Here is a 27,807-nt window from a genome sequence, read left to right as displayed (position 1 = left end):
CAAACATAATATAGATTAATTACACATAGATGGACATTAGATGGACATAGATTAGCCTTTATTTCTGTTAAAATAACAATTTTCCATCTAAAGCTAATACAAATAGACATCTAACGTATGAATATTACATCAGACCAATCAACAAATATTTTTAATACAGAAATGTGAGCTTAATGAAAAGTATGTTTCATACCTGCTTTTAGGATATTATTTTCAAAGGGTACTTTTAATCTAACAACCCTCATTAGAGTGCATATTCTAATTTATTGAATATGACTGTACAGTGAAGGTCGCCTCTGAAACAATATCGTCTTGTTCTCAGTCGAACAAGAACATGAAGACAAATTAATAAAATTGACTGGATTTCTCAGCTTCATATCTAGCAGAACATATGTTTTCCAACAGTAAAATTTGTGTTTAATTATGTAAATTAGACATCATTGTCCTCAAAATTAACAAAGTGCTAAAGAAAGAATAGATCTGAGTGATGCTATAAGCTAGCAGAGCTAGTAAAATGGTGTATTTTGATGCCTGGCTGTATGCAACAAGCTGTAGTTTTGAATCAATTGGTTTCCAATATTTTTCCTTTCAGTTTATTCTGATAATCCCACAGACTTACAGAAATGTCCCTGTGAAACACCAATACTTGTTACACTTGAAAGTTAACTTAAATCTTCAACAAATATGTGTTAACCATGTACCTACAGTAAAATGAGATTATTCTTGTGATCTGTGTTTGTGACAGAAGAATCTAAATGTTCAGTCTGCTTCATCAAAAGTACCTTATTAAAAAACCCCAAAACAAAACAAAAAAAACTTTAATCTGATAAATTAGCCTGCTGTGTCGCCTATTTATGTTCATATGTGCACTTGCTACATTGGTGGTCAGAACACACTAAGAAAACAGCTGGCTGGAACTGAATGATTGGGTCAGTACTCCATCTGTGGTTACAGGTAAGGTTGTTACCATGGCAGCAGGAAGACAGTATGTGGTCAGTGCTGCTAGTTGCACAAAATCCTGGTCTATGGTTCGGGTCTGAAGTTCTTTGAAGAGGCGTAAGGTATTCACTCGGTCAGAGCGTTCAGGACAGTTTTGGGAATACTGTACAGCGCTCCGCACTTTTTAATGTAAAATATAAAGTGTAATGTGTAATGACTTGTGGGATCTGGAGTCACACACAATGCTTTGTACTAAGTCAGGAATGCCAAACTGCACACATTCATAATGTGGTTATGTATTGACACTAAACCGAACAACATGCAAAGAGTCTATCATATCAGCTTCATGTAAGAATCATGGTCCAAATGTTTCTTACATTTGGACAATGTATACACATTATGTTTATTCATAATGTGTGCAACATTATACACATTATGTATACAGATTATGCATATCGTTTATCATGTATATACATTGTGCACATGTTTACATTATGTGTTTAATGTCAAAAAGATTACTTCAAATTATAGTAATATCATGGTCAAGTGGGGAGATGGAAACTTTGTACATTTGTGTGCAAAAACTTTACTTTCCTGAACATCTCCAATGCCATATTGCCAAAATGCAATGTAATCAGCAAAGTTGATATTTACTAATGGTTTCTCAGTGTTAGTATATGTATTGAGACTTTTCTGTCATGAAGGTAAAACGTTGAGTTCATCAGGATCTCACTTTCATTTTTAAAATAAATTTTTATACAGAAAGAGTACGTTTTTATTTTAAGACATTGCACTAGCAGACTTAGTGACTAACCTTCTGCCATCTTTAAGAACCATTCGATAATGTCCTTCATGAAGCTATAGAATCACCAGACTGAAGACGAATGTTATTTGAGTTTAGTGTATGTAATCTTTTTATTATTATGCATATAAAATGACAAAGTACTGGAATATTGAGTACTGAACACAACAGAGAGTGGAAAAATTAATTCTGATTAACATGTATGCACATACAGTGACATCTATGGCAGTATATCTCACAAATCACCAAACTACAAAAATGACTACTGTAGGTCAGGATTGAAAAAGCAATGCTGCAATAATCTATGCATGTGGGTGGAGCAATTTATTCAAAATGATGTTAAAATAATCCAGACTAGGGCAATATTGTTGACAAACTTACCTCCAGTTTGATACAATGTGTACTTCTAAATGAGTCTTATGCTTTGAGTTCATGTAAAAAAACAATCTACAATATCTTTTGTATGAATGTTAGGTTCTTTTTGGTCTACCTAATTTCCAGGATTATTTAAGGTAGTTTGGCTTCTATTAAGTAAAACAGATGTAGAGCAGATGTGAGTCTTTATCCTGCTGCACATGTTGATTTGATTGGGGTCTTGTATGAGAGTTTTGTTCCTTTGCCTCCACGATTACATTTGAACCTTTTTCTCATCCCAATATGTCCAGATAAACTGGTGTGGATTTCATCAGGGCCAAAAGCTTCTTCTGAATGTCTTTAATGATGAGGCGCTGCTGTGGCTCCCTTTGCCAGCAGCCCAGCATGATGTCATAGACTTCCTTTGGACAGACTCTTGGGCGCTCTAGTACCCTGCCCTGGGTAATGCATTCAATAACCTGAAAAGGCCAAAAAGGTGGTTAGAAAATACAAAGAAAAATGCAAGAAAAGAAAAAACAAATCCAAATGTATCTAATATAACTGTGTGTATGGTACCTCATTGTTGGCGAGCTGAAACCACGGCTGTTTGCCATATGTGAAGATCTCCCACAGAATAACTCCAAAGCTCCAGACATCGCTCTCTGTGGTGAACTTCCTGTACATGATGCTCTCTGGGGGCATCCAACGAATGGGAAGCATGGTGTGACCTCCAACCTAAACAAGTAGGTTTATGAACATGAGAAATGTAAAGCAAAAATTAAATTATGATTTGAGTTAACTAATACAGTATGATGTGTGTTTAAAAAGACCAGTTAAAAAAAAACAACACTATTTATAGGTTCTTTCATTTTAGGTTATTTGATTAAATATATGAAAGTGACTAAAGGTTGTGGGGAATATTCAAGTGTGTTCTTACCCTGTAGTAATCTGTACTGTAAATGTCTCTGGACATGCCAAAATCTCCTATTTTCACCAGAAGGCCATTCCCCACCAAACAGTTCCTTGTTGCAAGATCACGATGGACAAAGTGCTGGGATGCCAGGTAGATCATCCCCCCTGCGATCTGACTCGCTATGTGAAGCATCTGGGACAGACCCAGCTCCCCGTTGGTCTGAAGAGGCTGCCCATCTACTAGGATTGTGGCATCTGGTCCATGGGCTCTGAGGGGACAGTTTCACCGTTATATTTCTTTTCATTGTTACTCAGGCTTAAGATTTGGTGTTTCTTATACTATGAACCATTTTTAGAATATAATGCAAATCTAAAAGCATCAGATACTATACAAATGATTTATACCAAGAACAGAAACTTTTTTATACATTCAAATGCAATAATCAAATAACAAAAATATTTAAATTAATAACAGCAATAATAATGTTTTTAATTAATTTACAATATAATATAAACATAATTACATTAAGATGTAGCTGCACAGCCTCAAAAAGGAGTTTTAGTTTTCCAAATGTTTCACTTTCTTTCAAAATCAGGAAAAAGCAAATGGTTCTTATAATTTTTTAGCATAGTAGCATAAACAACTTCTATAAGCTACATAATTATGTTCACAAGAATTCTCATTACAGCTCAGAGTTTAGTAGACTGCATCACTGACCTGAGAAACTTGTTGAGATCTCCATGCTTCATGTATTCAAAAACCATGATGAGAGGGTCTCCATCCACACACACTCCATAGAACTTGACTATGTGTTCGTGCTGCAGGTTGGTCAGCAGTTCTGCCTCATGCTGGAAATCCTTCCTAGCTGCAAGTGTGGGGTCCTTTAGAGTCTGGAAACAGCAAGAGATGTAGCATTTCCAAAATATTCCGTGTGTTTTACCACAGTGTTGACTATGAGCAGACTTAGCATTGAAAAATAAATATATGGTCACTGATTAAAACAGAATTCTCTGGCAAGAAAATCAGAAATGCGACAAAAAGCCAAAGGACACTGTGGAAATAAAAAGATGGACAGAGTTCTTGTTGGCACATCAACAACCCATGACCCAGAGAACAGACATATTAACCTGGTCAAAGACAAAAAAAAAAGTCCAATCACATTGCTTTGCACATGAAATGTACAAGACCTTAAAAGACAAAAGTAAATTTAAACTGCACTTAGATATTTTTTTTATCTGAGACATTTCCAATATATAATAATTAATAGTAAAAAAAGAATTTAATGGAGTTGTCTAGTTGTGAACATGGAGCTCACATGTCAATTGTAATCTTGACTAGCTTTGCTAATTGTTCAGAGAGCAAACATCTGTAGGTTTGTTTCCAAAACACTCCAGACTATCCTGGCTTCAGAAGGTTAAACTCCCCTGATGCTGCAACACACACACTGGTCTTACCTTTACAGCTACCAGCATTTTATCCTTGGTTGGACTTAAGTTATAACATTCAGCCAGAAAGACCTTTCCAAAGGCACCTTCACCAAGCTCCCTCTTCAAAATGATATCCCGACGCTTAATGTGTTGAACATCTGAGAATGATAGAAAGTAACTGAGTATGCTGCTTATAAAATGTTTTTTGACATATTAAGTGCATGCTTTTAGCTGTATATTTTCATTTGTGCACTGGCAAAGCATCCATGCATCTCATTTTGAAATGCAAGCACTCATCTCTCTAGATGAAATTCTAAACAATATACAGTAGAATAACTCACTCCAGGTGTGACCAGTGTGTCTTTTGGTGGTATTTGGTGTATACCGTATACTTGGCATTTGTTGAACACTGACATGTTCAAGCACAACCACTAAATGGTATTTTGAACTTAACTTAAGTGCACATTCATTTAAGAAAAAAAAAATGTTTGCATCAGATGTTTAAGTGGAATAAAATCAGTGCTTAATATCCAAAGGCTCAGACTCGTAAAACAAAGGGCTGTTTTTTTGAGGCTACTATTTACTTCACTGCATATGTTTTGAAAAGTTTACTTTTTACTCCAAGTTGGATGTTTAATGAGATTAAAACTGTTCTTAATCCACATTGAAAACATTGGCTGCCAAGTCTAAACAGTAAGCATGTTTGCTATAAATGTACATTGCTACAAACAAGATAATGAGCCAGTAACAATTGAGTAAGATAATATCAAACTTCTTAATGAACAGAATGAGAACTGCTTTTATTCTGATAAGCTGGAAGTGTTTTTGCAATGATGCAAAAACACTTTCAGCTTATTCTGTTTCTTACCAGAAACAGAATAAGATGTAAAAGTACAATAGCTTGCAAAAGTATTCATACTCCTTTAACTTTTTCTTGTTTTGAGGTTAATCTTCCAGCAAGACAACCACCTTCAACATAAAGCCAGGGCTACAGTGGAATGGGTTAAAACAAAACATATTCATGTGTTACAGCGACTCAGTCAAAGTCCAGACATAAACTCATTCGAAAATCTGTGGCTAGACCTGAAAACAAAAGTTCCGACTGTAACTATGGTTCTACACCGTGTTCCAAATTATTATGCAAATTGGATTTAAGTGTCGTAAAGATTAAATATTTTGTAGTGCTATTAAATGCATAGATGGTATAGTGTGTCATGGCTCTTTCAATCACTATAATTAATTTCAGAGAGCTGGTTGATTAGTTTGTCTGGTGAGCTCAATTAAAGCAAATCTAGTTAAGAAGGATGTTCATGTTCCACATTATTAAGCAGGCCACAGGTTTCAAGCAATATGGGAAAGAGAAAGGATCTCTCTGCTGATGAAAATCATCAGATAGTGTAGTGCCGTATGACAAGGTATGAAAACATTAGATATGTAACGACAAATGAAGCGTTATCGTACTGTGAAGAGATTTGTGGCTGATTCAGAACAAAGATGGGTTTGTACAGATAAAGGCAGAATGAGGAAAGTTTCTGTTAGATAAATTCATCGGATTAAGAGAGCAGCTGTTAAAATGCCCTTACAAAACAGCAAACAGTTATTTGGAGCCTCTGGAACCTCAAGGTGGAGGATCCTCCAGAGGCTTGTGGTGCATCAACCTACTATTAGCCTCCCCTAACCAGAGCTCACAAGCAGAAACGGTCACAGTGGGCCCAGCTGTACATGAAGATTCATTTTCAAACAGACTTCTTCACTGATGACTGCTGTGCAACCCTGGATGGTCCAGATGGACGCAGTAGTGGATTAGTGGTGGATGGCCACCACATCCCAACACGACTGTGACATCAACAAGGAGGTGGTGGAGTCATTTTTTGGGCTGAAATCATGAGGAGAGAGAGAGAGAGACAGAGAGAGAGAGAGAGAGCTGGTCGGCCTCTTCAGAGTCCATGAAGGTGTGAAAATGACCTCAGCAAAGTAGATGGACTTTCTGACTGATCACTTTCTTTCATGGTTCAAAAAGAAGAGCCGAACCTTCAGTAGCAAAATCATCTTCATGCATGACAATGCACCATCTCATGCTGCAAGGAATACCACTGTGTCATTGGCTGCTATGGGCATAAAAGGGCAGAAACTCATGGTGTGGTCATCATCCTCCTCTGACCTCTGACCTCAACCCTATTGAGAACCTTTGGAGTTTCCTCAAGCAGAAGATCTGAGGGTTTAATGCAGTTCATATCAAAACAGCTCTGGGAAGATATTCTGACATCCTGCAAAGAAATTCAAGCAGAAACTCCACAAACTCACAAGTTCAATGAAACAAGAATTGTGCTGTGATATCAAAGAAGGGGTTCTATGTTAACATGTAACTCGGTCTGTTGAGATGTTTTTGATTGAAATAGCTTTTGATTTTAGTACATGTGACCAATGCTGTACATTGAAAGAATGACCTTTTGCAGTTCATTATAATCCATAAAATGTTTGGAAAATCTGCTGTGCATAATAATTTGGAACAGAGCATTTTGAGTTTTTTATTTTTGAAAAGAATACTGTTCTCATGGGGAGCTTTGTTCAGTAAAATTTGATTTATACTGTAATAGTTCAGGACTTGAAAATTATACTGACCATCATTTGTATTGACCATTTAGGAAAATCTGAGAAAATATCAATTGCACAATAATTTGGAACATGATGACTGGATGACTGCCAGAGGCTGTGCTTCAAGCACTGAATGAACATTTTTGCACATGTGCAGATTAAGTGTTAATAAGAAAATCACCTGTAACCTGCCTGTGACCCACATAACTCTATATAGTCACATGACACCCAGCGCTCAATCCCTTAACCTTCTTTCAGCTCAAGGATTCTGAAAGACCACGCACACTGGCTATCAACCTTAGATTCATAGAACCGCAGTTACAGTCATAATTTTCTTTACATTTCATTCCTACTGACCACCTGCAAGGCATAAGCCTTAGCGGTCATATCCAAGTGCGCAAGTTGCTGCTTTTTTGTGTAGCAGGCATTTGTCATATGTCTTTGAGAAAGACACCATGGAATCGATATGTGCCTCAAGAGCGCAAACAGGGCATAGAGGTTCAGAGAGGCCTCCCGCATCAAACAAGGCAAGATGGAGTGGCTGGGTACTGCCTGCCTCCAGTGACATCTTATTTATTGACATTATCTGATGTCAATAAGATAATTATACCTATTAATTTAACATTATCACGTTCTTAACATATTTCCAGGGCTCTACACATGCCCTACTGGCCCAGCATACTTTGAGAAAGTGGACCCTGGCCTTGCAGGGGCCAAACCAGAGCTGGGGTCAGAAAATTCGGCCTCTCATCTGGGAAAGAAGATCCCTATTGTAGGGCAGACACTTTGGTAAGCTGGCTCGCACATTAGAGAAAAGTCCTCACCGGCCAGAAGGAGACGACCACCAAGGGAACCTTGGCTGTCAGGAGAGTCAGGGTTCGACTCACCTGACGAACCCTCAGGAGAGTCGAAAGTGGCTGGGGTCCACTTCCAACCCCACGACTGGGGCTGGCATTGTCCAAGGAGAACCAAAGGGGACAGTGACCTGTGTCCTTTGAGGCAAAGAGGTCTATGTACACTCTGCCAAAGACCCTCCAGATACACTCCACCACCTAAAGCTTTCACTCTCCCTGAAGCGGCTTCCAACAAGACAGAAAATCCTCTGGCATATTCTGTGGCCCTCGGATGTAGGCTGCCCTGAGGCAGGCAACGTATGGAGCTGCCCAGGTCAGAAGCCGATGAGTCAAGCACAGTTTTCTTGATCTGGTCCAGCCCTGGTGGTTGATGAGAAAAACGACAGGGGTGTTGTCTGACCTCACATGACCAGCACATGCTTGTCTTTCAAGCCCGGAAGAAAACTCAGAAAAGCCAGAAAAACAAGATTGTCTCCTGTGAAGGAGTCAGACTGCTTTTCTCCATGTTCACCTGCAAGCCCAGGCGTCATGTGGGACGCCTGGGCTTCATGTGGGACACTAATCGAGTGTCTCGGACCACCTGGTCCTGTGTTGCTGCACAAATGAACCAGTCTTCCAGATATGGGAGGATCTTCAATCCTTGTGTCTGCAGAGGAGAGAGAGTCGCTGCAATGTATCGGGTGAATATCAACAAGTACTGTAGATAGGAGAACAGTGGTAAACACAGACTCTACCAGATTCGCAAAAACCACAACTGTACTCAACACACTTGAAGAACGAAAGGGACTGAGCGCCGGGTGTCATGTGACTATATAGTCTCTTGGGTCACCGGCAGGTTACAGGTGACTTTGTTGTGATTAACACCCGACCTGCGCATGCGCAAGAATGATCTAGCAGTCAACGGGGATGAAATAGAACTGCAGTTTACAAACGCTCTCCAGCTAATTGGACTGAACTTGAGCTGTTTTGTAAAGAAGAATGATCAGAAATTTCAGTCACTAGACATGCAAAGCTGGTAGACAAACCCTAAAGACTTGCACCTGGAGTTGCAGCGAAAGGTGGATTCACAAAGTATTGACTCAGGGAGACTAAATACTTTCACATCCAGCACTTAAAAAATTACTTGTAAAAAACAAATGTTTTGAATTATGTTTAATTTTCTTTCTACTTCACAGTTGCATACCACTTTGTGTTGGTCTTTCACATAAAATTCCAATGAAATATATTTGTTTGGAAAAGTCACTGTAAATTATGTTTATTTTGTCCTTAAGCTAAAGTTATCAGTAAAATGTTGTTACTAACCACCAGCTGGTATGAAGTAGTAGCTTCCTTTCACTCCTGATGACATGAGATAAAGACTGGCAACAAGACACAAATCCCAGAACAAGTCCAAGTTAAGTCTCCAGTTTTAATGCACAAATCTGAATCAAGTGCGAAGATTATGTGACAGTATGACCCAAGTCCAAATTTTCAACTCTCAAGATCAATTTCTTGTTCAAGCTGCATGTGTTCTGATTAAAAATGCTTTGAGAGGTCTTTACTCACAAGTGGTTGGTTTGGTGCCGTTGTGCCCGTGTCTGAAGTACTGTGGATTCTCTATAATGGGGATCCTGGACATGCCAATCACCACGGAATCTAACCCAACATCCAGAGCACAGGGGCTTATAACACCATGATTTACATGATGGAGCGGACTGGCAGAGTTTTCTTCCCCACTCATCACTGCTCCTGGGCCTGGAGAGAGACAGAGAGGAAGGATTTCATTTGGTATTCAAGGCATAATGAGCCTATTGAGATATTAGCCCAGCTCTGGTTTCCATGCTTTTTCAGGTCCTGGTTTTACCTGACAGGCAGCAAAACCAAGCATTCTATGAACAGCTGACAATTTCTACAATGAGGCACAAGAAATTACACATTTTAGAACTTTAAAAGTTCATTAAATCTGTTTGTAGCAATTGAATGTCTAATTTTCATCTTTCTCCCCTTGTCTAATTCAGTTTAAAAAGCAATTCTAACAAATGCTAACCAAAAACTAAAAATAGAATTTGAAAAAGGTTGCAATAAATTCTCTGTCATGTACTCAAATGGAGGTCTGGTTTAATGACAGATGTTGCATGCAGTGGTTCAAGCTGCTGCTGAGCTCTTGGAGCTTAAGCAGGCACCGCTGGTTTCACTCTGTCTCTTAATGAGCAGAGTAGAAAGCTGGGTGTGCAACTGATCTCTGGACCTTTTCACCATTGGGCAGCATGTGTGTTGCAGCTTTTTGGTGCTTTGATGGTAGTTAGTGGGTTGGGTGGAAGGAAAACGAGTCCTTGGTGATAACAGTCTAGGGTTTCGAATAAAAGATCTTCCAACAGGTAACCTGGTGAGTGACACTGGACTGTTCACTCAGCCCCACTCAGCTACAGCTGGAACAACCAGTTGTCTACAACTCTTAGACTTCACTCCTCAAAGGCATGGGGAGCACACTCTGCATTAAGGGAAGATGTGCTCATCCAGTTTCCTGCAACACACTAACCACCACCAAAAAGCTGCAACACACATGCTGCCCAAGAGGCCCTGAGGTCAGTTCCACACCCAGCTTTCTGCTGTGTTCCTTGAGGCAGAGAGGAACCAGCTGTGCCTGCTTATGTAGCAGGAGCTCATCAGCAACATGAAATAGAGAAACATGCATGCAGTCACCACTGTATGTAACAGCAGACAATAAAAAAAGTATGTTCATACAGTGTAGGTAAATATTGTGTTTTAGCTGCTTGACAGAAGACATTTCCAAAGAAACGCTTAAATATTAAAACAGCTAAATAAATAATAAATAAAATTCATATTTATTTAGTATTCATTTAATTCAGAATGTTTAATAGTGAAGTCACAATGAAAGCAACATTTTATTAACAGTTCAATACCAATTTTCAATTTTTTCTATTAACACATATTATTGATGACTTCCTCGTGAAATGGACAATACTCACCTTTAATGATAAATTTGGAACGTCGTCCATACTTGTTGATCAGAACAAAGAGAACCACGAGGATTACACAGGCAAACACTGCCAAACCTACGGCCATGGAGACCTGTGGGAACAATGCCAGTTCTAAATCCACGCACACTAACATACAGTTTATGGTAAAGTGAGAATTCAGTTATGAACACAAACTTTGCTGTTCTGATGTGAGTGTCCAGGGTCTAAAGTTCTGGGTCTGCACTTCCTTTGAGTAATTTCTCCCAAATCCATTTGTTTTTGCAGCTTTATTAATACAGCAACTTGGCTAAAGTGAGTTGCAACGTATGTGATGACAGGTAGTAGTAAAGAAACTGACACCTAATATCTAAATTTAATTTTTTTAAAAATTGTCTTGATCAATATGTTTTACGATGTCAAAATTTTGAAGTCTTGACTTTTTCCCTAGTGGCGGTTATTTAAAACACATTTAAAGTTTGAGGTAACGACGTTTTACTTCTGTAACTCACCCCAAAAGGATCTTCCAAAGGTTTGTGAGTCTCTGCAGTTGGAGTTCCTGGGAAAAAAGGCAAAGTTTTCTGCTCAGAACGTCTACAAGAACACTAATAAACCAACAGTGTTAGACCAAGATAGAACTGCATTTATCTTTATACATGAAAAGTACCTCTTTTTTACAGAGACCTCAGAGGTTGTTTCTGGAATCTGATACATATCCAAATTTGCCACTGACAAAACTGAGACATTATAACGTTGCCTCTCTTGGATAACATTCAACCACATTTTGATGCCTTTTCTATTTATCCTGTTTAGGTTGATGAGTGAGTCTAAATATTACTTCTTCTTAATATACAGCTAGATGTGATCCATCCACAGATGGTCGATGGCAGCTTCATTTTCAAAAGTAAGCAATGTTATGACAGAGGGGCTCAGGCCTATATACTGATATGTATAAAGGACAAGATTAAGATGTCCTCCCTTAGCAACTTCGTTCAACAAACCAGGGACAATGTTGTAATGACGTGTATTTTCCAGCATGACATAGCATTGTGCCACAAGGCAAAAGTGAGAACAAAGTGGCTTAATAATCAGAACATTAATATTTTGAACCTGTGGCTGGAAATCAAAGAGATTTTAATCTGCTTATCTGTCAAAATAAAAAGGTCCCGTTCAGTCAGAGGTACATCCTGAGTTTCATATTCAATAGGCCAGAAAGAATAGCAACGGTAATGAAGAGGAAATAAAAGCTGAAAACAGACAAACTGACTGTTCACCTATGGTCAGTTTTACAAACCTGGTACAATTAGATGTTTTGTTTTCATTTAAACAAATAACTTAGTGTCTGACATAAAATGAGACATGTATTCTTAATCAGAAAGATCAGCAAAAAATGTATAAGGAGAGCCAGTATAGAAAATAATTTATCTGCCATGCCAAAATGATGGCATACAGAACAGTTGGGGAAAAAACTTACTACGTCGACCACTACACCACTGAAACTATCTGACATGCATAAACATCCCTTAGTTTTGACATGGCTTAGAAATTTGTGCCAAAAACATAATATAGTAGGATTGACATTAGAAGGTACTTACCATAGTCATAATCTGAATCCATTGAAGAAGCAAATAGATAAGACAAATGCAAACTGTAAGGCAGTGTACATACTCTACAAATATTTATATCAAGACAACAACATGAGCTCTAAGACAATTCTCATACCACCCTGATCAGTGAACATAATTGCAATTACGTGTTATATAGTCTTTAAGGAGGTGAAGATCCCACATGGGTTATTAGTTTTAATTTTCTTTTAAAGAGAAACATCACACTGCTTGTAATGGAAGCTGTAAAGTTGACAGATGACTAAAGTGAAGTAACTTGCAGAAGTAACAAAAAGTATGAGAGTTAAGAGGTCTTCTATAATAAAGGGATCAGATCCCATCAGCTGGATCGACTGGATGTTTTGGTGTTTCTGTAGGTCACGTAGTACATGGTAGCAATACAGCATATGCTTTTTCGTAGGTTAATTTTATGAAGTACTACTCTTCTAAAGGTTTAGTAGTAATTACCAATTACAATTAAATCAGACATTTCCATTCATGCACACATTCACCCACTGATGATGGCAAGTTACTGGTTTGTAGCCTTATCTGCCCTGGGACACTTTGACAAAGGTAAGGTTGTAGTTTCATGCCATTCTGACCACCAGCAGGCAAGGTGGATCAGGTGTCTTGCCCAAGGACACAACGACAGAGGCGAGAGAAGTGGGAATTGAACCATCAGCCCACCGACAGCAAGACAAACTCCTACTGCCGTCACCCCAGTTATCCACCATTGTGTGCATTCTTTTATAATTCAGTTACGTTGGTAACTGTTACATTTACATAACATTTACATAACAAACTGATGTTACACACAATCAGGTTAATTTTATCAATGTTAAAGGAATACAAATATATAAATTGTATTAAGTTTCCTGCCATAATGACAACAGACATAAGCTCTGGATGTTACCAGCTTACCAGGAGGGGGCATTTCGAGGAAGTGTCCATACACTGTCCTGTTGACCTCACCCAGATAGTTGGTTGCTTTCAAAGTGTAGTTGCCATTATTGTAGTGCGTTGGGTTTTTGAAAAGAAGGCAACCCTCCAAGTCGTCGTTGTAAATATCCATATCTTGGCGGATGTACTCATTGTGGGAAATCTCCTGAGAGAATAGAATAGAATAGAATAGAATAGAATAGAATAGAATAGAATAGAATAGAATTACTCCAGAGAAGACCACATCCACCATAAAGTCACTGGTGGAGAAAAAATATGCCAGGAGCTCTTATATGATCGGATACATTGAAGTCTGCAGGATTACTGTTCAATTTCTCATGGGGTGAGTGTCAGAACTTTTATTGTTATACACTACACTGCACTAGGTCATTTTTGATGAAATGTCTTCAAGATTTGCATCGTAATATGATGGATTTGATTAGCCTTGTCTGGTTCACTGCACCCTGCATGTGACCTGTCCTGGAAATATGTTATGACTTCACTGAGTGCACTATAACACCGTGACCGGGTGGCCCTTGCCTGACCAGTGGTGCGCGCCACACTGACTAACTGCATCTAGTAGCTATAACACCTAAAATATTATTTACTATCTAATTATTCCAGTAAAGTTCAAGGTTCACAGATGATTCCATGGTAAAGGCTCACAAGCCAGGCCCTCACAACCTTGTAGAAAAATGGACAAGAATATCATATAAAATTATATATTTCTTGCTAGATGAACCAGACAAAACTCTCAAGACAAATACTTTTTTTGACTTGTTTTTGACTTTTTTTGACAGTGTTTGTCTACATACCTTCTCAAATATTCCTGTTGACAGTCAACTGTGGGGAGTGGAGTTATTGGAATGTAATGTAAATGAACAGCCTTTGTTGACACATATACTTGTTGTTGAACATATTTCTAGACAGAATCTTTGCTTAGATAAGAAGTTAAACCGGATGAACACAACAGTAGTGGGTTTTTTTTCAGATAGTTTTTCCACTTATCTGAGATGGATGTAAACACAGATATTCCTCTATCCAATGATATTCCACCACACAGTGTACATCCTTAGTAAGATCATTCCAGTGCTCTAATAGATACGTAGATGATAACTCTTTTACAATAAGATCTGTCATACCTTATCTTCATGAAACCATCTTAAGCTTGGATGAGGTGAACCCCGAACAGTAAATTCTATACACGTGTCATGACGGCGTTCTGGCTCCTTAAGCTTCTCAATGGACGGAGGAACTGAAGGGACACAGGAAAAGAAGATCAGTGTTGAATTTAATTCACACAAAGCTTTTGAAGTTATTTACACTCCTAATTAAACATTCACTTTCTTTCATTTCTTAATTTATTTATGAATGTAAAGAATGAATGATTTGAGCAGGGATCATACACTGGACACAACAGTTCTTGCTACTGATTTGAAAGGTTCCTGTTCTGGTCACTGTTTTGGACAGTGTGTCCTGAAAACCCTGTCAAAGCAAAAAAAAAAACAAACAAAAAAAAACACATGCTTCCGATCTTTAAAACTCCACACAATGAGAGCTTGCTTAATGAGGCAAGAAACCATTAAGCAAGATTTTCAGTTGAGCCACTGGAAAGCTCATCTTTTTTGACATCCAATCACTCAAGATAATTAAAAATAAATTATGGTTCTTCCCAAATGTTTTTCACTGCAAACTTTTCCCTGATATAATCCAAGCTGTTGAGGCAAATGCTTTCATTCATTTTCAGGAATAGACTACAGAAATAATTTCTAGAATCTTTGAATTTGCTCATAATAAATTCTATACAGTAATATGACTTGGAACTTCTTCTGGTCAAAATATGACATACTAATTCAAACGTGAGTTTTGAATGCAAACTAATAAATAGATTATACAAAAAACATGCTTTTATCAGTCTATCCCATGTGGCAATTTGAACTTACAATTCCACTTACTCATAGCAGTTGCATAGTTTGTCCCCAGTCAACTCTGATACATATTGACTTATTCACATAACTCTGAACAGTGTTGGATCTTCAATCTGATCTCTGTGTCTGTCTTATAGGGTCAACTTACAGTGAACGATTAGGTGAACAGAAGCATTAGCGGAGCCTACGATGTTGTTGGCGGTGCAATTTAGCCAGAAATTGTTGTCCTCCCTTTTCACATTGGCCAGTATTATGGTGATGGAGTGAATACTGTTATATACTTTATCCTGAAGGGACAGCAGAAAACAAGAACACCAGCAGGTTGATAAAAGCAACAGACCTCTGAAACAGTCTGGATTCACATCATGCTCACATTCATGCAGCACTGACTGAATCAAAGCTATATCTATAAAATCATATCTGGGTAAATGTTATCAAAGTGCACACGTTCTGAGAGGTTCAATGACTGATGTTCCGGTAGGAGTTTGGTGTATCAGATGTTTTACTGAAAACAGGTCGAAAAGTCAAAGTGAGTTGTATGCTTTTCCTGTTGAATTTCATCCTGGATGGTGGTAATCATATAATATCAAATATTACAAATCACATATCATATTTCGATACTTTGAACAATATTGATGTTTGCAGAAATGCACTCTGTTTTAATTGATGAGAAAAAAAGTATAAGGTCAGTAATGGTTATAGAGATTATGAGCCCAAATGTATAGGCAGAAGTACACACTTAAGCTCTTTAACATAAATAACAGTACTTACATTTTACAAAGAAAATAAAAAAAAACTCAACAGTTTTAATATTAAAACATTTTTTTATTTTATAAGTTAATCAAACCTGTTTTGTACATTTTGTCACATTCACACCTGCGCCATCGGTACCCCTAATAAGACTAGTACTAAACCACGTGGCAAGTGTTTCTGTAATGGGCGACATGGGCAACCTTCCAAGGTGGCATCTTTTGGGGGGTGGCATTTCATTACTGTTTTAATTACTTTAAACAGAAATGAAATATCTAATGCAGAGCTGGACATTCAAACCTCCTGTCGTTTTTAGTGTTGATGTGTAAATCTTTGAATCTAATCCAACAAAACACAAAATAACTATTTACATGTTATTTTGTGTAATAGATGGTCAAACATTCCAACTTTTTTCACTTTGCCATTAGTGAATATTGTGTGTGTAGAATATTGTGTTTAGAATAAAAATGAATGTATTCCATTTTGAAATAAGAAATTGTGGGAAAAAAAAGCATCCCAGTGAATACTCTCAAGAGAAAATGAAACGGTGTTAGGAATTACAAGACAAGAGCTTATTATAAAAGGGAAAAAAGACTGAACACAAAGCACAAGCAGGGCCTGAAGAAAGATAGTCAGCAACAGTTTTTTTAAACTGATATATTATGTTATTGGCCAGATCTTGGAGCAGGCAGGCGCCGTTCTTGGTCAGAATGTGTCTTTTTTTAACCACATTTCTCAGAATGCACTAGAAAACAAGTTACAGGCATGTCATCATCATCTCTGTCTTTTGTCTTTGAAACCAGCATGTATATAGCTTTATGTATCATAGACAGGGAGCGGAATAATGAAGGTCACATGCAGTGACCATGCAGGATCTACATAAAACCTATGAGAAACAAAGATTTATGTACCAAATAAGTTTTATTTATTACCAAATTTATTAGAGCCCCTTATAAAACACATCACTCTCTGTTGTACTCTCAGGTTAATTGGCCTCGTCATAACATCCACTGTTCATTTATAAAACCTTGCTGGGTCTTCCACCTTGTTTAGTCCAGTTACTAAAATCCTCTAGATACAATACTCACTCCTAATGTATTAAACTGAAAATCCCTAAAGCCAAATATTCTTCAGGCCTCATGTCTTTCTGTGTTGCTGCTGCAAATAATTCAAATTTTCATCAAAATAACATCTCAACCCTTTGATTTCATTTCTTGCTTTTAAACACAGACTAAAGGACCTTTTTAAGAAGTCATGTAATTGTTTTGCAGAGCGAACATTTTGCTCAATGTATGTAAATGTTATCCTTTCCTTTTTGCATGTTTTAGCACGTTCATTAAGAAATTGCCCTTAATGTCTTACCTGGTATAATTATGTATTAACTAACTACTTTTCTATTGTATCAAATGTTTATTTTATGCAATAAAATGCTAATCAGTTAATAAATTTATACAGTGTGATTTTTGATTTTCTGTATTTTTTTGTTTTTGTTTTTGACTCTGTCTCACAGTTGATGTATTTCTATGATGGAAGTCACAGATCTCTCAATCCTTTGCAAGTGGAGAAACTAGAAAAATCAGCGGTATATGAAATAATTTCCCCCTATGTAATGAATGCACTCTCTACTGCATACCTGTTGTGTGGTGATGGAGTGTAAGCCATTAACAGCCCAGTCCACCTCAGGTATTGGCAGTGCAGAGCCATTGCAGATCACTGTTACTTCATCACCTTCCACAACTGTCAGGTTGCTGTGACTGACGCTGACCACTGGCAGGTCTGGAACAGAAAAGCAGAGGTTGAGTTCACAAATGATGAAACACCTGATCCGGATTAAACTGGGATTTCTTGCTCTAGTGCACAAACAAAAACTTACCTTCACATTTTTAAGTCTTTTCAAAACTAAAATCATGGACATTGAAATTCATAATAATTGGGTATTTCAGTCATTTATTTGAAATTCTCTATGTCTTAAGTGGAATTATTAAACGGCATACAAGTTTATAAGTAAGAAACTACACTAGCTACATGTAAATGTGACTGGCTACAACAAAGCTAAATGTGATTTATGTCAGAAAGTCTGGATTCTGAGCTTTCCTGTGATGTCAAAGATGCAGAAATTAAAAAAGAAGCTGTGTACATTAATAACGTTTTAGGGCTATGTGTAATTTAGAAGCTTAATAAAAAAAACAGATTTGAGTTGCGGTAAAACGAGAGTAAATCAGAGTAAAAATCATGATCATAATTTTACTGACACACTTACTGTATGTCTTCTTGTCAGTTTATCAATCTGCTCTAACATAACATCACTAATCCTTTTTAGATCATATGTTTTTTAAGCTAACATAGCTTTTAGCTTAAAAGAAGAGGTTTTTCACATCACTGGAAAGTTTTTCCCAGTAATGTGAGTCATCAGAGTAACAAAAACGGAATTTTTCTTATTTATCCAACAAAAAGCTAAATATTTATTTCATCCACAAATTAAAATAGTTGTGTAATCTTTAAAGAAAAGGACATCTCAAAACATTGATATATCCTAAACCATTATGTTTACCAACAAAGAACTACATTTATTTGCAATCAAGATGAATGGAAAAGTTAGAATTTATGACATTGTTATTTAAATTTTACTCTATTTGATTTGAGACTTTTCTCACCACAGTTGGTGACGTTCATGTCCAGCAGCAGGATGTGTGTGTGTCCAGTGGAGCAGGTTAGCTGCTGGCTGCTCAGGCCCGCCTCTCCTCTCTGCTGCCACAGCTGCAGCCAGCGGATCTCACACCCGCAGGAAAACACCACTCCCTCCAGATGCCTGCAGATACAGCAGTCACTGCAAATCAGTACAAAGCTAAACATGTTACCAAACAAAATAAGAAGCCTGCAAATGATTTTCAGTCAGTTTTGTAATAGGGCACTCACTGAAGATGGCAAGAAGGTTACAGTAAAGAAAGACTTTATCAAGCTATCTTAAAACGTAGAAAATGGACAGGTGCACATTAAATTTGAAGGGACTTAATGTGGGTTTCTAAATTCAGCCATAAATGGAAGATCTGTCTCTGAAATATTTTGTCAAGGATGAATCAGCTGTCTGTCTGAAGTAAAATGGGAAAAGATTTTATCTGACTAAATATTTGTATGCCTGTGAGAGATTTATGATCTCTCATAGACACAGGAAAGTAATATGCATATTACTTTCTATGCATAAAATTAATTTAAAACATATTTGCTTTGATCTACTAGGGGAAGTTTAATGCTGGTATTGTTGATACCATATTCTTAGGGTGATGCTCAGTGTTATCTTTGTGTCAAATACATATTTTGGAAATGTGAGCCCAAAATGCTAGCTTGGTTTCATCCTGAACGTGACTGAATAAATATCTTTTGTGTTTGGATCAGGGCCTGACATTAGTTATAGCATGTAAGGCAGGAGGATTGAATCAGAGTAAAGGAGAAGCTATTATCATGTAGATACACCTAGAGGTGTACTAACAGCAGGTCAGTGAAAAAAACAAATCCAGGGCTGACTTACAGTGCTGTGAGCTGCAGATGTTCAAAGACATGCCAGGACAGTGTCTTCAACATGGGGTTCATAGACAGGTTTCTAAGGGAGAAAGCGACAAAAAGGCAGAGACTGGAAAGGTGTACATGGCAGAAATTTAAAAATTAACGTTTAGAGAACAAGTAGAGAAAAATATCATAAATAAAAACAGAATATTGCTTTGATCTCTGTTGGGTGGTCAAAATTATTTCAATTGAATTGGTCAGTAATTTCCTGTTTACTCTCAGGGTAAGTCTGAAGGCAAATGGTTGGCTTGAATGTAATTTAATGGTTTCACAGAAAGGGGGCAGAATTTTTAGATGTTAGTCACTTTTTTCCACTTTACAGTAAAGCAGTATGTTGTGTTCGTCTGGCTCATACGTTTGTGGAGGAAATTTTGCAAATGTGGACAAGTTTGAGGAAATGAAACACATTTGCAAAGCTCATAAATACTGAAGCATCACTGAAACAAAAGCATTCGTTTAAGTGAAGCAAAAGCATTGTGTTGCTCCAAAGTTCAGACAGAAGGCTCAGCAGAACTTTGTGGACTCACATGAAGCGCAAGTTGAGGTTCTTGGAGAAAACCCGAGGATGGAGTGTGTGCAGGCTGCTTCGGGTGATAGTTCTGTTCAACACACATTTGAAAAAAGGGAGAAGACAGATCACGCGCGTGTTAATACAATAAATACTCCGAAGGGTTTATCTCAGGCTTGATTGGCCTCAGTTAGCATGGTAAATGTAAGAAATCATGACGTAATGTTAAAAACCTAAACTATCATGCCTCCTTTTTTAAGGCTCCCTGGAGAACGCCTCTTCTGTCTAAACAGAAACACCAGCACAGGTTCAGCTTTCGGAGGTTCATTTGAATGAACCTCAAGACTTCTTTAACAGGAGCAGATGGCCGAGTTACTTCAGTTCAATTCAAATTCATTTTCAAAAATGCTTTTCTAATCCCAAAGAGAAATTAAATGTTGCTGTAATTCATTAATTTAGATTATTCAATGAGTTATTGAAGATGGTGATGGCAGTTGGCAGGAAAAATTTCTTAACATCACGTTTGGTAAATTTGGCAGACAGGATGGAATGTAACCATGAGAGGAGGCTAATTTCCTTCACTAGAGATATAAGATTTACATTAATAATCAATACTTTTGACTTGGTCCTGAAAGGTTATTTTTAGTTTGTTCTGAAAGGTAAAACCCTCCTTCTGAAAGAGGCTTCCATGCTGTAATTTACCAGTTATGCAGAAAATCTCAACAATTGTCAAACTCTATAATTTCTTAAAAGTAGCTAGTTGTCACATAGTTTAACATTTAATGAAAATATTCTAGATAAAGACGATATTGGAAGTTTTTTATTTATTTATTTTTATTTTTTGGAGGGGGGTGGGGTATTTCTAGTCATCAAGCTCACTTTCAGTAAAATGCATTGCAACTGCTGGCCATGAACCAGATGAATGGAGGCAAAGAAAAATGAGAAAAATGTTATGGCCAGCTGGGGATTTATTTAAAACACAAACAATGTAATTCTGCATAAGGAAACATGTGTAGAAATACTTTAGTACTCACAGTCTCTGTAAGCCAGGGTACAGCTCCATATCCACATCTTTCAGTACTTTCAGACCTATCCAGTTCTCAAGGTATCTGCAGGGAAAAACCACAAAATTTAACTAAGAGAAAGTAAAAAACTTCCTGTCTTTCACTTAAAAATCCAGAAATAGAAGAAACTTCTAGATTCTGAAAACTAATTCTAGGTATTAATTATTATTATATTTGTCTTAATTTGTTCTGAGAGGCAGCACCAGAGCTAGAAATAAATGCATCATAAATTCACAAGATAATATAGACAATTAAAACATTCATAATATTAAAAGCGGCTAAAACTGACTCTAAGAAGAAGGAGAAACAAATACTTTTAGGTATTATTCCCAAACATGGTGTGTATCAGATTACAGAATTTTATCCAAAGGACTGATGTACTGTAGTTAATTATGCTAACCGTTCATCAATTTTAAAATAAACTTGCTGATAATTGCTAAATGAAATAAGGTCATTAATTGCTCAAACGCCCAAACAAGAGAAATAATACTTTTTTGTCCTGATTCAAGGTTTGTTCCTGTGATAAAGGAGGTACAACATTAAAAGCTAACAGTGCTGTAGGCCTCAATCACTGATACATTAAACAGCCCAGATTTATCTGGAATCTATGAGTTCATATATAACTGAAGTTCTCTGACATAATTAATGCATTAAAGACAGGACATATAGATTTTTTTCTTCATTTTTATAATAGATAGCATTTTAAATTTGGCATTAGGAAAGGATTGATCCACATATATTGATTTCTTGTCATAATGTCTTTGGTTGAAAGCTGTTAGAAACGCATTAACAGGAGTTATACTGCATGTTCACACATGTAGACAGACTTGCTTACAAAAAGCTTGGTAATAAGGTTAGTCAAACTGGTTCCAAAAATACTATCAAAATAAACATGAAGTAATTAAATTTTTTGCAGCAACTAGCAGCACAGCCAAGTGAAGGTCAAAGGGCAGCATTGACCTTGGGTTGGACTAACCTGTTCAGCAGAATCACATATGACTTTAGACTGGGAGCAAAACCAAAATTACAGCTGAGCTCAGTTCAGTTAGATTGCAGTTTTCTTAATGCCAAAAATAAAGTATATGTAAAACTTAACTAGGTTTCCTCTGATAATCATTATGGCCAGCAGGAATGTAGGATCTGTACATTATATGTGGAATTATTAATGTGTTTCAGTTACACAGTAAAATCCAGTAAAGTGTCAGATAAGCAGTGTCGGAGCACGTGAACTCTATAAGGGTTAATTCAACAACAGTAAGTGTAAAATGCCTCCCTGTGATGTGCAGTGTTGGTGTAAAATCAACCTGAGACACAGAGAAAGAGAGAGAGAGGGAGCATGAGAGACAGATACTCACCTCTGCAGGAAACCTGCATTAATGTTCAATAAATTCATGACTTCTAAACAGTCATTAAATTGACCATACGTATAACTGAGCTCTACTGAAGCTAATGCTCTTCATGTGAAATGAGGTTCAGAGGCTGTACTTTACAAAAGTTCTTACTGATAAAATTATATGGTAACTTCATTTATAAGGTAGCAGAGGTGATCATTATTGATTATTGGTATTTATTTCTTTTTCACATTTTAGCAACAATGATTAAAGCTTAATTGATAATTATCTTTACCAGCTAATTTATTAATTTAAAAAGAAAATTATTTTTTCAAGGAGAGGTTGTGTGAAAATAGAAAAGTGGACTGCTGACCCTACACTAAGATATGGAATCTCTTAAATATGCTGCCAACCTACTGATTTATCAGAAAGATATCTATTCTGCCAACATATAACGTTACCGTTCCTACTTAACCTTCAACCAAAAGCAGCCAGTCTGATTAGTAATTTATATATGTGTTAAAAATAAAGTTAAAGGTTGATGACCTCTGTGACTACAGGATCATACACATCAGTAATGAATATGATGCCTAAAAGAAGGGCTGTTTGTAAGTTATTTGTTCACCACATCATGTGTCCATGATGAAAACTCTTTCTGATCCATCCATCCTCTAATATCTTTTTTCCAAATTAACAATAACCTAAACAATAAAACACTGCAGTATGCGTCCAGCACAATGAACAGAAGCACCGTTCTCATACTGCAGCTGACAATGGTCCTTTAGCAAAATATGAACAGCAGTAGTGAGTTTGACATGTTTTTAATCTATCATGTATTATTTCCCTATTAATTATGTGAACATTAAAATAAGTTGGTGTGTGTTTGGCATTGTGATCAGCTCATTATGGGTCACAGCAATAACCTCACGGTATGTCAAAGTATACTTCATACATTATCTGTTGTAGCATTTTACAGCCACCATCCATCCAAAGGTTGTCAGCTCAGACAACCTTTGGCATGAGTTTGTCAGAAAAGTGTAAATCCTAATAATCTGATAAAAATGTGAAAAGTACTTGTATTTTGAAGACTACTCCTGCTTTCTTGATGTCATCAGTGGACTTATGTGGCCCAGCAAATGAGCTGAATCGCTTTCAAGAAGTTAGCTTAGCCCTGTGCAACTACATATGTCAGCTAAAAATATTAGACGTGGAATGCAGAGTTTTGTACAGAAGAAGACTTTTAAGTGGACCTGATCCTCTTCCATAGCTTTTTAACAAGGCCTGGACTTTAATATACTGTACATCTGTTTTTGATGAAATCTGTCCTTGAGCTTGGAGGTATTTCAAGATTACAACTTCAACTACCATTATGAAAGTAAACACAGAGGGAAGTACATGGGTTGAGCGATATAGAGCATACCTGAGTATCAGAAGAGTGGCTAGCTACTGAGAAAACAATGAAGATGTTTTCATGAAGCTCCAGTCATCCAATGACGGAGCAGTCAGGATGTTATATACTTATCTTTGTTCGTTTATTAACTAAACACTTAGCAGAGCATCTGACAGCTATGTGACCAATGAAAGGCTCTACAACAGGGAGTGATTTGTTCACAGTGGTTAATGTATCCATTGAGACGCCGGGACTAAAATGAGACAAACTGGTAGATGATGGCTGTGCAGATTGGACGGGGGCAAATCCTGGACTTTAGATCAATTAATTTAAGTCAATTTAAATGAACCAAGAGCAGAACCTATGATTGCACTGAATCATTTATCAAGAGATGTTGTGCATGTGAGTCTTTAAATGAACCACGCTGTTGATGCTATAACTAAAAGATCTGAATCGCAGACAGTTTGTTTCACTGTTGGAGGAGCGTGATGGAGAACATAGTGACAGAGGCTACCCAAAAATCCAAACCGGCTTATCAGCTCTGCGATTCAGAGACGGCTCCGGCTGGACTAGGTTGCTAAAACACTTTGGAGCTTGAATGCATAGACTCAGGAGTTTAGGTAAAACAATAAACAAAAACACAATCCAGTCATTGCTTTTTTGCATCATATAAGTGTGATGTTGGTTTTTGAAAATGACTTAATAAGCTTGATTCACTTCATCAGTGTTAATGTAAATTTAAACGACCATTTTATATTAAATTGATTTAATAAAGAGAGAAAATAACAATTTTAAAATGCTTTTTGTGACTTTACATTAAGTAATATATACATTTAGGAAAATAATCTCATAGAATTTATAGTTGCCTACCCCAGATCTGTTGCAATAAAATAAAATTCTTTACATTTTCAGCTGTCACCACAGTCTGATTCAACACTTCCTCTGTTGCATCCTTTTGGTCAGCTTTATTATTGGTAGCATAACCTCTTTGAATTTTTACTGTTTTTAATTAATAAGAAAGTCAAAGTGAGTGTCCAGTGCAATAGAAAACAGCAGTCCAGAGGTGAGATTCAAATTAGGGTGAGAGGTTCCAGCTGAGCAGAACTCTGCATCGGCCCGACCCGGTTCTATGGTCTGTGGTTCCTGCAAAGCTAGAAAGAAAATGCACCGAAAGAAAAAGCCAAAATATTTGGCCAGTAAAATAATTCCTTAAATCATATTTTTTAAATGGATCTTGTTTTACTTTTTATACGACATGAAGGACATTTACTTTAAAACTTTAAACGTTTTTTAATATAAAAGCAAAAATATTGGTTCCCTTGTAACAATCATTTAGTGATGACTCTTCGACAAAAAGTTAAAAAGTCTGATTGTTTGGTGCTTATTGGACTTGTATTGGTCTCCTTTGTAAGATTGTTTAATGGCAGCCATAACAAAAACAGAGTAGATCTTTCCCAGTGAATAAGATGCCATTTTAGGAAGAAATATTCCATATTAAAAAAGCCAAAGAAATAAAAGACGGGCATACCAGTTGAGTGAAATGGAGAGTTTGTGGAAAACATGGAGGTCAAAACTGGGAAATAATCCTTTGATTATCTGCACAGCTGAAAGTCTTTGGTTTGGTTCCCTCTTCTTTTAACTGTTGTGATAATAAATTGCAACATAGGAGCAAAGGCTTTACTTTAGTTTCTTTTTAAGCTTTACATGAAAAGAACTAAAAGCCTAAATATGTTTCTCCAAATGAAATGAGAGACTAGCAAACTAACAGGAGCCATGTTGGGCTAATACTAAAATTCCTTTATAAGCAGAGAAGACATTGGATAGCATCCTGGCTTTGGTTTCCTTTAGTTGGTGCTTTTCTCACCATCAGCAGAGTCCTTAAAAAATGTAGTGATATTTCGAAATAAAAGATTTCTCAACATTAGCTTTTTATTTCACCCTAAATTAGATCAAATTGATTAAATGTGAAACAATTTTATGTGATTTAGTAAACTCCTACAAACTCAACTTTTCTTTCTCCATTCTTTATACTGTTTATGACGATGTAAATAAACACAGACAGAGTCACAATCTGTTGCTGGTGAATTGGGTCTAAAAGAACTCTTACATGCTGGTGATGTTCTGGAAAAGGTCCACGATGCTCTCGCTCATATTCTCCGCGCCCGCCATGTGGAAGGACAGCAGCTGAGAAATGCTGCTGTTGTCCGACTTGTTGCAGTAGATCTCGGTGGAAGAGCAGGTGCAGGTAGGCGGACAGTCCAGCAGGGAGCTCAGGCTGCTGTGGAACAAACAGACCAGCAGAAGGAAAACCTTCCAGCGGCTGCAGATCCTCACAGTCTGATCAAAGGAAGATGTTCTCCGGACCTCCGTGTCGGGATCACTAACATCCTTCATCTTCCTGCACTGCTCCTCTCTGTGGAAACAATGAAAAGAACTTTTCCTCAGTTTATCTGGTAGAAGCTGTACTTTCCTCTCTCAGCACAGTTCAAATGCCAGCAGAGAGAACCTCTCCTCGTCCAGGGGTCCTGCGTGGATCATATCTGTAGGAATGCAAAGACTGCAGAACAAACATGAACAGTCTTCCAGGTTGGCTACATGGCTGAAAGGGATCTAAGGGTTCAGACCCCATCCCTCTGCTTTTCTCTTCTGTCATTCATCCTAGCATCTCCATTTCTCCCCTCCCTCTCTGCCTCAGCTGATATTCCCACTGTGAGTCCCTGTTGTCACCATCTGGTGAACTTTAAGCTCCACCTACACACCGAGGCCCATGGCTTTCCAACCAATGAGGCACAGAGGACAGAAATGAACAGAATTTTAAAAAAGTAGAAGTATATAAACATCCCAATAAATAATTCAATACACTCAAAATACGCAAATTAACTTACTTTACCTTATATTTTATCATTTAATTGACTCTCATATATACATATTTCAGGTCATGATATGTATGTTTTTAATTAACATTATTTTCATGATTTTCCTTTTACTTAGATATGCATTTACAGTTAAAACCAGATATTTACATATATTGAATCAGAAGACACAAACACATTTTGTTCTCACTGTCTGAAGTTAAATCAGACCAGACCTTTGTTATTTTAGCTTAGTTAGAATTACCAAAATTATTTCTGCCTACTTAAAGCCAGAAAACATGGGGAGAACATATTTTAGAAATATTTTTGTAACTGTCAGTGAGTTCAGAAATGTACGTACATTTGATCAGTATCAAAGGTAACGGTCTTTTAAAACGTATGACTTGGATCAAACCTTTTGGGTTTCCATCCACAAGCTTCTCACAGTAACTTCTTGGAGTTCCGGCCATTCCTCCTGACTGGAACTAATGAGTATATTTGGTAGGCAGGCCTTTTCAGGTCTTGCCACAAACTCTCTATGTGATAGAGATCAGGACTTTGTGACAGCCACAGATCACAGGACGTATCTCTAAAAAGGAAGATCTTTGTCCTGCTGTGCGATTACAAACTGCAGTGTGTTGTTTTATGTTTCTTTTGAAGTAATGGCTTCTTCCTTGCTGAGTGACCATTTAGCTCATGATGGTACCAGTCACGTTTCACTCTGTCTTACCAGCTTCAGCAGCATCTTCATCAGATCTTTGACTTTTGTTCTGGTGTCAATCTGCACCTTTCAGACCAGAACCCGTTCATCTCTTTGACACAGAACCTGTCTCCTTTCTGAGAATTAAGATGGTTGGACATTCCCATCATGTCTGCACTTGCATGATGCGGCACCTTCAAGCATGAGTAAATTGTTCCTAAGGACGAACCAGACTGGAGCAGCTGCACAAATCTTCCTGATTTCTTTGTTGATTTGTTTGAATTTTTTTCATTAAGCCTTGAAAACTCTTAATCAGGATGCATTTACAAATGTTTTTAA

General features: G+C 37.3%; 1 protein-coding gene across 1 annotated transcript; it reads right to left on the bottom strand.

Annotated features, from left to right (window-relative positions):
• Positions 1 to 1,494: 1,494 nt before the first annotated feature.
• Positions 1,495 to 26,310, bottom strand: LOC114151530 (NT-3 growth factor receptor-like). Its single transcript, XM_028028798.1, has 18 exons — positions 26,024 to 26,310; positions 21,166 to 21,240; positions 20,151 to 20,222; positions 19,589 to 19,660; positions 18,717 to 18,871; positions 17,696 to 17,838; positions 15,461 to 15,599; positions 14,527 to 14,639; positions 13,367 to 13,550; positions 12,437 to 12,448; positions 11,354 to 11,400; positions 10,854 to 10,956; positions 9,430 to 9,618; positions 4,463 to 4,593; positions 3,726 to 3,898; positions 3,033 to 3,276; positions 2,672 to 2,830; positions 1,495 to 2,574 (listed from the first exon to the last, which is right to left on the bottom strand). The coding sequence occupies exons 1-18, from the start codon at positions 26,308 to 26,310 to the stop codon at positions 2,389 to 2,391; spliced, it is 2,484 nt and encodes an 827-aa protein (XP_027884599.1). The 3' UTR covers positions 1,495 to 2,388.
• Positions 26,311 to 27,807: the final 1,497 nt, after the last annotated feature.

The sequence above is a fragment of the Xiphophorus couchianus genome, chromosome 2, assembly GCF_001444195.1.
Source record: "Xiphophorus couchianus chromosome 2, X_couchianus-1.0, whole genome shotgun sequence".
Taxonomy (NCBI): Eukaryota; Metazoa; Chordata; class Actinopteri; order Cyprinodontiformes; family Poeciliidae; genus Xiphophorus; species Xiphophorus couchianus.
This window is presented reverse-complemented; position numbering and strand designations above follow the sequence as displayed.